The sequence below is a fragment of the Rhea americana genome, unplaced genomic scaffold, assembly GCF_003343005.1.
Source record: "Rhea americana isolate MKP2758 unplaced genomic scaffold, rheAme1 scaffold_64, whole genome shotgun sequence".
NCBI lineage: Eukaryota > Metazoa > Chordata > Aves > Rheiformes > Rheidae > Rhea > Rhea americana.
The window spans coordinates 3,776,040-3,788,364 of NW_028186801.1; the positions used below are offsets into that span (position 1 = coordinate 3,776,040).

The 12,325-nt window shown below is 37.0% G+C and overlaps 1 protein-coding gene across 1 annotated transcript in view; it reads left to right on the forward strand.

The window, feature by feature from the left end:
• PTPRR (protein tyrosine phosphatase receptor type R) overlaps positions 1 to 12,325 on the forward strand; it is a 155,846-nt gene that overhangs the window by 91,388 nt on the left and 52,133 nt on the right. The window contains exon 6 of the mRNA XM_085320525.1: positions 5,555 to 5,817. Within this exon, the coding sequence (XP_085176651.1) occupies positions 5,555 to 5,817 (263 nt within the window). The remainder of the gene's footprint in view (positions 1 to 5,554; positions 5,818 to 12,325) is intronic.

Sequence of the window (12,325 nt, forward strand, 5' to 3'; positions counted from 1 at the left end):
TCTATGACAATTCTCAGCATTTATGAACTCATAGTATCTTGGGCTCTTCTAAGATATTTTGCTTTCAAACATATTTAATTTTCTGTAACTTAGATGGATTTAAGAAAAGAACATTTAAATTGAAATTTCTTATAAATAATCACATTTATAACAAAATCTTGTTTAAGTTCATGAAGTCTCCTTATGATTTTAAAAGCATTTATTTTCTCACATAAATTGTTCTTTTATATAACTTCTACCTCCTACTCATCTCCATTTCTCTATGCTTTCTCATTCAAAGATAGCATAGTAACTCTAGAAGTAAGTTATAACTTTTACCCAAACTTTTTGCTTCCGGGAAACAAAACACAAGATATTATTGTCTGTTAAACTGAAAGTATAGAAAGCAGTGTCTATCTGTACTACACAATATTTTTGTTAGTTATTTGGAATATGTGGATGATCCTGGGAGCTTTAAACCTTGTGGAGAATAGGATCAGAATTTTACATTACCTTAATATAGTAGAGAAAGGTGCGAAGTAAAGAGAATGCTGCTCAGTAGGGACAAGAACTCCAATCAGGTGCATAAATATAATGTGGTAAATATGTGGCAAAGCAACAGTTCCATAGGAAAGGCTCTAGCAGTACAGCAAAGAACACAGTCAAGTAAATCAGTAACATCATGTTATTGCAAACATAGCAGTCCTTACCCTGGGGTGTATAAATGAGGATATGACCTCTATTTCACTTGGTTCTGGTAATAATGTGGTTACAGTATTGTGTCTTGCTATGTAGTCTCTTTTTTTGGGTACTGCACTTCTGAAATGGTGTGAGCCAGTTACAGCAGGGAGGAGAAATGGAAAAGTGATCAGAGATACAGAAGGCACAAAAGAATTTGGTTTATATATTATAGAGAGAAGAAGTCCAAGGACATGCATGATATTCTCAAATATGGAAAGTTTTTAATGGCTGTGGTAAGGAGGAAGGTAATACTTTGTCCACTGGGGATAGGACCAGAAGGCAATTGCTGAAAGGGAGACTCAGTCAAATCAGGTCACTGTGTGCTGAAGTACATTGCCTGGGGCAGCTCTTGAGTTTTCATCACTTAAGGCTTTAGACAGGCATCTGCCAGGAATAGTTTGGGTGTAGCTGATTTCAGGGTTAGGACAGAGGGAAAGACTGGCAGACCTCTTGAACTCCCTTCTAGCTGCATATGTCATCTTTTCTGCAGGCATCCATTTTCTGTCCCCTCACTATTCCAATGTACATCTTTTCTACATGTACTACTGTTAAGTTTCAACCATGTAAAAGTGACACTGTCTAAGAATTTGCTTGGACTTGCTGATATATAGAGTATGTGCAATTTGTAAGGCTAAGAAACAATTCACATTGTTTTTATTCTCACTTTACATGTGACAGAATGGCAGATTTGTGGAAAGTAGGAATTCAATATTTAGAATTCAACTATCACAATCTGTCAGATCCTCAAGTTTCAGGGTAAAGCATTTGACCTGATCTGAGGTAGCTCTGGTTTTATTGACCATATAACATCACCAAAATGAAGCCTCTTTTTAAAGTTACAGGATAGCCATCTATTTGCCTCTAGGTGTGTATTTGTATTTTTAAGGTTCCAATAGCAGAAAAATTAACCTACATTTCTAGATGATGAGGAAGTGTCTATTACAGTATGAAATAGAAAGTAATTAGTGATGATAATGATGATCAGCAGTGGCTACTGTCACGCAGCTGAATTGTCAGCATTAATGAAATTACTACAGAAATTGTAAATATGTAGCCTTTTCTTTTAACTTGGGTCTTTAAAATCATGACACTTCCCTGCACAATTTTTAGACTGAGAGAACGCAACACTAACGATCATTAGGCTTCTTGACATTTGGCTGGAATTTAATAATAATTAACAGTACTAAGAAAGCAAATATCTCGCCTCTATTGCATAAAAAACTCTGTGGTGCAGGGCATTGCTATGACTTGAGATACAGCAGCACATTAGCTAAGTTCAGACCTGTAAATTGCACCTCTGAGGTTGTGATATATTTACTCATCTAGTCTTTGCTGTCAGGATGTGTGAGCCTCTTGCCTCCCAGGGGGGATTCATCGTAAGTAGAGGTCAACAGGCAACCCATCGCTATCCTCATCAGCGGTCCTGACCAAGCACTCACTTCCACTGGGAACATCATACATCATTCATAACATATGCCAAGCAAGGTGCTAATTAAGATTAATTATTTTTAAGTGCTCTTATGTGAAGAATAGGCCTCTGTACTTTTTTATGTTATATAGATGGAGAAATAATTGAGCCATCTGCAAATTTAATACCTAACCCAATACTTCACAGTGGATTAAATTATTTACTATTAATATTTCTTATTAATTTAGCCTGTTTTTATAGGTTTACATATCCTGTTGTATATATCCTTGTATGCATAAGTATCTCATGAGTAGTCTGAAAGTATTTATCTGTTTCAAATTATAAAATATTTGTAGCTGATTGTGATGAGAGGGTTTTCTAAATATTTTTCCTATTCCCACTAAAAAAAATAATTTTCAAAAAGTAGGATTTTTTTTCATTTAAAACAAAAAGCATGAGCTTTTTTGTCCACAAATTGTGAAAGCTGCAATTTTTTATTAACGGCTCCAGTGTTTTATAAATTATGACAAGTGTGATTTTTTTTTTCAGCTTCATGAATGTATTTTGGAATTCCTTTAGCAAGAAGAATATTGAATAACAAAAAAATATTTCAGCCTACTGTTTCTCACATGACCTATCATTTGTTCATAAATTTAAAAGTTTTTAGGATTCATAAAATGGTGCAGGATTTCTGGAAACACTTTGATTATGGAATATGTGCATCAGTCCCAACTTCAGCTTTTACCAATTTGAAGTTTTAAAGCAAAATCAAAGATACGTAACTTAATCATTCTGCAAAAGTGTTTAAGCTGATTGAACTGAAATAAGAAAAAGTAGGGGTTATAATCAGAGTGCTTTTTTTTTTTTTTTTTTTTTTTTTTTGTATATAAAACTACATAGTCCTAGATTGTCTGAATTCTTCTATTCTGTTTCTCCAGAATGTTTGATAGTGCATTCAGCAGCAGGGTATCCAAATGCCTCCCAGTAATGCATTGAATAGCATGACTAACATCTGTCACATCTTTTGTTCTTTCATCCTTTCCCCCGCGTTTGAGAGAAATTTTGCTAGTTGGTGTTCTTCTCATGTGTGCACATACACACGACAGCACTGCTCCTACAGAGGCACACACACATGTCAAAAGCACCTGCTAAAGCACCATATATACTGAGCGCAAATATAATGATTGAATAGAGTCCTCTGAGCACCTTCTCGTTCTTATGTATCAACAAAAACAAAGAGGAGACTTTTTGTGCTAACAGTGACTTTGAACCCTAGGCCTCATATATTAAATATTAAAGGAGGCCTCACCTTATTTGTCCTTGAAAACAGTATTTTGTATTGTTCAGTTGCTCTGCATGTTTTGGCTATCTGCACAATGAATTTTCTGAGTTATCTATAAAATGTCAACTTTCCTAATTTAGGGGGTTTATATCTGCTTCCATCCATACTGGCAGGTGGATGTGTTTAAACTGACTTGAAATATGACTACAGCTAAGTTGTTTACTTTATAAAGCTTGGAGCGTGGGTTGGCCACTGTCTTTTTGGCCATTTTCTATTTGTTTGTTTTTCTTTAATTCGTTAAAAAATTGACTGCTTCTGCCTCTCTGAGGAAAGATTGTTAGCTCTTAGATCAAATATGCTTCTTTAACTCTTTTTAGTTTCCACTAGTTGCAGGCTCTCTCTTTTCTGGAGTATTAATAATATAGCAATAAAAAGGATAGGAAGTAATACTTGTCTCAATTTTTGGAACCCAAAAGCATAATTCTCCGGGTCTCCAAAGGAAGAAATTATGTCCAAATACACCAGCCACAGGAAGACTGGTAAACATTATCATAACTGTGAATGTCTGAGCTGTGTATCTGTGGGTTACCAGAAACAAATGAAACCAAAACAGTCACTGGGGACAGAAGAGGGTTAAAATATTTCAAGGCCCTGTTTTATCTCTACTGATACCTATGTCTTTGCTTCACAGTTTGTTTTTCGGTAAAGTAACAGCCAAAAACAGCTTATCCATACAATTTAATTCAGAATTCTTCTGAATGAACAGATGGTTTACGTAGCTAAGTCTTGTTTAATGGGTGCATTGCTAATGGCATTAGGCAAACCTCTAATACTAATCCTTGAAAAAACAAACGCATCAGACACATCCAGTCTAAACTGGAGAGCTATGAGTGAGAGATTTTTATGAAGAGCTAAGAGGGTGAGAGCCATCAAAGAACCTCTGCTTTACAGCAGAAGAAAGGTTTGTTCTAGGATCTGTTTCTATGGCTTTGCAAACCTCGATGCAGTTAGAATGCTTTCCAGCAACAGCTAGAGCTCAGTATAAGGTATGAAGGCATCAGCAAAAAGCTGTGGAAGTGGCTTTCACCCACTTCCACAAACAGCATTTAGGATACTTATGATTATTACAGAGACATGATAGTAAATCTCCCAAGTTTCTTCAGTTTTAAGGCACATTTTCAAAGTGGCAAAACTACAACTCAGAAATCATTTTTTTGTATTTCATCCAGGGAGGTGAGATCTGTTAAATAGGTATAACTCAGGCTCCTTTGGAGTGACGGAACTGTGCACAGACTGCCTCCCAGTCCTTGCTAAGCCAGTGTACAACAGTTTGGATGTCGAGTTCAGGGGAAGAGGACTTGCTGCAGATAATCTGGCATCCAAGTTCATATAATAATAGCTGGATTGAGAATCCTGATATAATTATGTTTTTAGTTATCAATGTCTGGGTAACTGCAAAACAGATTTTTTTGAATGGCCACAGATCCTTAAATAGCTACACAGGCTATGCATCAGTTCAGCCTTATTACAGAACAGTGAATGCTTATTTAAGGATGTTACGAGTTTTTTGTTAGAAAAGACTTTCGGGATATTTCAGAGTAGGAGCAGCGTAGCATTACAGAGGTGGCCTAGTAAAGTTATTCTGTTCAAGTATTAACTTCATGAGAAATGGCTAATAGTTTTTAAGAACATATACAATAAAAGAACTAGAAGCTGTTATCATTAGAAACAGATATAAGCATCTATTTTATATTGTGCCATTGTTTGTCATGTTAAAATTCTGATAATTTTTCTACAATTATTTTATTTATCAGTAATTCTTTCTTCATAGTGATTTTTGCAACAACTATTTTCCATTCTATGTTTTTTATCTCTTTAATAATACAACTGCTGGTATTACAAATAATTCCTGGCTTACAATGAGAACTGTTAAAATCCTTACCGCCCACATGTACACACTGTGGTTTATGTAATGGAAATATTTATCCTGTTGTGGGAAACGCCGTGTAACACAACTTGTGGATTACCTTCAAGAAATGAAAACCATGTATAGCAATCTCATCTAGCATTTGTGATGCTTCCCTTACCTTGTTTACAAGGAAAGTGAGATTAAAACGAATGAGCTTTCTTCTCTGTTTCTGTAGGTTTTGTACAGATTAAAGGAGAAGATCCAGTTGTCACTGAGACAAGAGAAGGAAAAGAAGCAGGAGATCCACCTCTCACCCCTTCCCCTCCAGACATCTCAGTCTGAATACAAGACCATTAACAGCATGGTCCAGCCTGAACAGACTCCAAAAGTTGTAAATGTTGTAGTGGACCCTCAAGGCCAATGTGTTCCTGAGCTCAAACCTGCCCTGTCTGCCAGTCCATCTCCTTTCAGAATGAAACCTGTGGGGCTCCAGGAAAGGTAGGACGGTATCCCAGCATGTTCAGGATTTATTCTGCTGTGTTATACTCATGCTATATGATTTGAGATGTGTCTTTTCTGTCAATGAACAGGAGATTTGACCTTCCAAACATCCAAGAAGTGATATTTTGGTGGGTTGGTGTTTATCTTATTTCCTCCTTTTCATATGAGCAAAGATGCAAGGGTTTGAGTTCAGATTAAGTGGAATTCTTGTTGATAATTTGTTTCTTTCTGTTTCCAGCAATTACCCAAATATTTTGTTTTTCAGTTTCATTGATTTTTGCCTCTTTTTATCTTGGAAATCCAGGCAGAGTGCATAAGGGCTGATTACATTTCTCCAGTAAAGGAGTCTCCCTGTGCCAGGGAGACCCTAATGCTTGTTGGCCTGGCTTCTTCACTGCCTTTTTTTAACTCTCCTATCCAAACGGCTTCCCAGAAGCATGGAGATGAGATGATGGATAGTTCTGTCCACCTTGTGGAAGTAAAAAGAGCAAAATGGAGAGGACCAATGAGTTCACAGCTATACATAATTCAGAAACGTCTTGTTTTCATGCCTGTCATCCCTCAATTGACCTAGTTCAGACATTTCAACCCTTGGGAAACTTAGAAAAGAGCAATATTTACTCCAGCTTAATGCATTTGCCAACTTTTTACAGTGTTTCCACTTTCACCTTTAGATAATTTCCTTCTTAAATGCAGCTTCCCATCATAGTAGGGGAACAGTCCAAGGTCTACAGATTTTGCAAAAAAAGAGAAAGAATGATTAATAAAGAAACTAATACTTGTACTCAGCTTCTCAGAATTACTTAGGCACCAAACATTGCCAGAAATCACTCATTCTACCTTTAAAGAACTGGGCCAGCTTCCCTTCATAAAACCAGTTTTTCTTCCCACAGGAGAATGCACACTGACATCTGTCTCTCCTCTGTTAGAAACCTATGTAATTTCTTGCCTGATGGCTGCAGGCAGCTTTCATAAAGCATCAGTGCTCTGAATAACTAACGTAGCATGCAGCAGTGTAACTGAACTCTTCTACCCCTGCATAGAAGATAAGTGAAAGAACAGACACAATGCAAATATGAAGGGGAAATCAGAATGAAAAGGAGACCAAGCGGAACGTTCTCTTTGAGGACTTTCAGAGTTTAGCAGTAGCTCTGATTCAGTTTCAACAATGGGATTTCAAAGACAGAGATTTTATCAATGGTTTTATGAGGCACAGACAGAGCTAACAGACAGGGTTCGAGTCTTCCACAAGTAAAAGATGCTGAAAGGCAGATCTGTCATAAAATATGTAGCGATATCAGTGCCACTACAAAAATACGGAATGAAAGAGGCAAGTAAATACATTTTCATAATTCTCACTCCACAACTTCCTAAAAATACAGCACACAAATACAGGTATTACATAGCCAGTTTATAATACCTTGCATTTAACATAGCATGCATAATAGTTAAGAGGGATTGGGATGAAGGAATTTGGTGAGAGAATTTATAGGTAAGGACCAGGAAGTAAATATTTGCATTTCTCAAACAAAGACAATAGAAATTGCTGATCTAGGATCTTAATTTTCACTACTGCAAATAGGAGTCTGGCCTTTAATACTTCTAAACCAATTTTCATCCTTTTGAGAGATGTTCTGAGTCAGACGTCAAAATGGAGACCTAAAATACAAAGAGGAAACTAAGCCTGTTGTTTGATCAAACAAGCCAGACATTTCAGCTTATTACTAAAGAAAAGGAAGTTAAAGAAACCAAGCACTTTGGTTTTGACTGTAAAAGAACACTGAAAAGCTGATTGTTAAAAAGGAAAGCATTTGTGGTAACATCCCATTCTGAGGAGGGGGTGTTGTAATCCTTTACCACAGCTATCCTTCATTCCTTCAAGTTCATTTCTAAGAAATGGCGCTTTTGAGGTCGGTAATACGAAGGTCGGGGATATGAGGGTGAGAACTTTAGGGAATAAGCTATCTTTTCTTCCTCCAAAATAATCAGCTATTATTATATATTTTTCTTATTATTTATTTACTGTACCATGTACTGTGAACAACTTTACACACATTTTGAAACACAGGAACACTGGAGGCAAAATATTATAACTGATGCAGCTACATATTTTACCATCATCTGATGGCCAGCTATGTGGACAGTTTGAAATCCCTTTCCACTTTTCTTGCCCAACAGCAACTTTGTCCTAGATAGCCTTACAGAGTGGAGCAGTGGACCTTATAGCACATGTCTGTGTGCTGCAAGCAGCACGCGGTAGAAACAGACTGCCCGCTACCCTTTTCCTGATGGTATGGAGTGGGATTAAGCCTGTAAATCCCCTCCTGATCATAGCCGTAGTTTGGGTACACCCTGTTCAATAGCATTTGCTACCCTGATTTCATTTTCAGCCCAGGGGAGGAAGCTTCTGGAAATGCTAGTTGGATATAGAGACTTCTTGACAAATTTATCATTTTGATTTCTTTGACCTGATGACTAGACAGTTGTTCCTGAGAGTTATTTTCTAGCTATCTGAATCCCGTATTTTGATTCCTTAAGCGTGATCTATACTCATAAAATAAAATGACTAGTATGATCCAGATTGAGAAGACTATCTCTTTGAAGAGAAATCACAGAACCATGGGCCAAAGTAGGGAGTGATCCAACTGCTGTGCCTAGCCATCAGATGAGATGTTTGTGACACTGTGTCTGGAGGATGGGACAGAAAAGCCCCATGATACCTGCCTCTCTACCTCTCTCTGCTCAGCACACTAGATACTGCTTTGGGGAGCATATCTAAAAGCAAAATACAGCGGCATTGTGTATCTACAGAGCACCGCATCAGCATCTGAGCCTCCTAACCTTTCCATTTTTAATAAAAATAGCATTGGCTGGTGCAGAGGCGGATGAATTGTTATTTGACAGCTGTCTGTAGATCATCAAAATGACTCTGGGAGTTTGTCCAGCCTCTGAATTTTGCTTCTGAATATTAGAGCTAACTCCATGCACATTTTTTGCTATGAATCTCTCTGAAAAGGCTCTTATTTAGCAATTTAGGTAACAATCAGTTTTCCCAGCAGATTGTGCAACATTTTCCTTATCAAACATATATAATGCCCAAAATGATTTCTATGTGACACATTCTTCAGTGCTTGGTGCCTTGATTAATGCACTTGTAAATAAGGCTTATTCCTGTGGCTTATTTCTGGACTTGTGATAGCTTCACGAGTCCAGAAAAGTGGCACATTTCTAACAGTGGAGGTAAAAAAGATTAGCAGATCAAATATTGTCATAGGTTTGATGTTAAAGAATATCAAAAATCATAGTGCCTGATTTCCTACAAACCACAGCTGAACCAAATGTCAGACTTCATTGCTAAGAATATATCCTCAAACTACCACTCTTTGGGAGGCCCTGTGACCTCTCTTTATAATTGGCAGGATCTGAATGTTACTGTAATTTGTGCAACATGTACTTGGGTCCTCTGCTGCTGCAGTGCTGGGAGCCATGCAGTGAACACTTGGGCGAGGGGAGAGTGACATCTAGAGCAGGCTGAAAATACTGTCGTGTATCACATGCTTCATTTCTGTCCAGGATGGAAAGAACAGCATATGCTTTTTCATGCAGGGCTTTTCACTGTGGTCACTCAAAGACCCCCTTTTCATTTCAGTGAACTCTGAAGTAAGCATTTGGTATCAAATCGGCTAGCATTTTTTAATTTAGCTTTGGCTGTGGTTCTTGGAGCAGGGAAGGTGATCATGTAGTCAGAGGCGTAGCTGGCCTGTGGCCTCATTAGGTGGGTTATTTTCCTGAACAGTGACAGAGGCCGTCTGCCCATGTTTGGCACACGCTCAGGAAATCATTGAAGTGCCGGTGCCCAAAATTGAAAGAGTGAATGACAGGTGTGGAGGTGATGGGGTTGTTAGAGCAAAGCTACATTGATTTCTATTGTGGCTAATTGTAGATGGTTGACCAAGTGGGGTGAAGAGCTTTCCTCAGGGTCACCTGGCTTATTGTGAAGCATTCAGTATAGAGTTTTTAAAAACAGCGCTTAAAAGTTAATTCTTCTAGTGTTTTTATTCTGCCTTCCTATGCATCAAATACCTGTTTCACTGGCAACCCACCTAGTGCTGGTACTGACAGATGGAGCAGGAGAGCTAACTTGTTCCCTAGCAGCTATCTGCTGCTGTAACCTGTCATGGTGTTGTAGGGCTGGCACTGGAATTTACAATACAAATAGTCCTTTTTTCTTCCATGAACATATCCATGAATCAGCATTTTTTTCTACTTATGCTTTTACAGGTTGATATGAATAATGTACATCTTTTTCTTCAGTGGAGTAAGGTTTCGTTTTATTCTGCTGGCTAGTACAAAATTCGTCTTGCTTTGAATGGTTCCAGCCAAAACCAGAATGTGATGAAGTGGAATATGGTATTTTAAATTTTTTTCCTTTTGACATATCAAGCACTGAAAATTCATAATAAATCCAGTAACTTATTAAAACACAGACATGGTGGGCATTATAAAGATAAATAATTTACCACAGCAGCACAGTATTCACTTGTTTAACAAATGGATTTACTCCTTTCCCCAGCCACTACTTCTGTGAGTTTTAGTCTGTTATTAGGACAATGGTATTTCAACTAACTAATGCAGAATATCTTATTTTGTTCAAATAATTTAGTTACTACCTAGCATGCAAAAGCACATGGAAAGATACAGAAGATATGGAAAAAAAGTTATTCTACTATGTATGTTAAAAATACACAAATAGTGATCATGAAAGTCTTCTGAAGCATTTGTATTCCATCCTAGCTACAAAGACCTAAGACTGTGTCTATTTTATCTAAACAATCTGTGGGGAAAAAGGCAGCACTATATTTTCTCAGTCTATTACAAATTAGTTCGATAATGATTCTGTGTATGAGGGAGATCTCCTTATGTTTACATAACTGAGCATTAGGGGCCTTTAGGACTCTCATTCCAAAGAAGTAACATTTTACGTGTGCTTTGTACTCAATTTTCTTTCCATGCAAATAAATACAAGAGAGTAGAGAATAAAAAAGTCCAGTAAATACAAGAAAAATCTGTCAGATGAGTGAAATAAAATATTTTTAAACTGTGAAATAAAAGATTTTGGCAACTATGTGGAACTGCTACTGTGACACAGGGAAAAAAGAAGATGCTGTATGAAAGGGAAGGCAGTCAAAGCCAGCAGGAGTAAAACTTGGGGGGAGAGGGCAAACAAGTTTGCCACCTCTAGTGAAAATCACAGAAGGTATCAGAATAGAGAATAGTAGGAGGAAAAATCAAGGCAAGACGTTAGTTAGAGAAGATGATGATAAATGCTTACTTCTGTCCACTCTCTTATAATATTAGAACAAAAAGAAATTTAAATGGAAAAGAAAGGCAGGACATTTTAAAACTATTAGAAAAATATAATTGCTCAAATAACCCATGCTCTTCTTTGGAACTCACTGCCAAAAGATTAAGTTCAAATCAGGAACATTTAATTAAAAGGTACTCACACACAAGCATGCATGCACAAAAACACACATAATGAAAATATTCATTCTTCTCTGACTGTCTTTGGCATATCTCCTCAGAAACATCTTGTATTTGTCAACATTAGAGACAAAACCCTGTGCAGTTTGGACTTCAAATGTGGAGATGGAAGGAAATTCCTATGTTAATATTGATAATTCATCTCTCTTACCAGTTTTCTTTCATAGGCACATAAAGTAAACTATTGTTCTGGCCATCTTTACAATTTCTGTGCCTTGTCAATGACCATCTGGAAGACAAATCCCATGAATGACAAATGCAGATGACAAATGTTGATTATAATACCTATTTTCCTGGCGTTAGAAAAGCAGTATCCATTAAAATTAATCATTACATTAACAATACTATATACCAAATAAGTGCACTTGTTCAACTAGTAAGAAACATTGGAAACAGAATAGAAAAACCTGGTGTGCCTTGCTTCATTAACGTAATGGAAGTTGCATCTCAGGATATCACTGTTCAACCAAATCTCCACTCTATTTAATAGATGGGAAAATTTTCCAGCAATTCTCTATGGTTCTGTTCTGATTTTTAAATCACAGAGCACAGTTGGTGCTGCAAATGTAATTATGGTCTTGCTGATCTGCTTTCTTTATATGAAACAGTCTATTGTGAGTAATCATTTAAAGTAATACTCAGAGGGTAGCACCTTGCAGTTGGAATACTGTAAACATGCCAGTTTTTGTATTTATGACATAAGCATGGGAACTTAATTTATTTACAGGAAGAGGCCTTGAATTTCCTGACTAAAATATACTAGCTTTGCATAGATTTGGAGGATAAATTTACCCTATTGTGTGGAGCTGAATATGCTTTCTGCATTCTTAATTTAAATGCTAGGGATTGTTTTCAGGAAAATGTCAGTGTGATTGTTCAAAGCAGACTTGTGTGCCAACACAAAAGTAATAGCTGGAGAACAATTTTACAGTGATACCATATCAAAATGAATTAGAAAAGC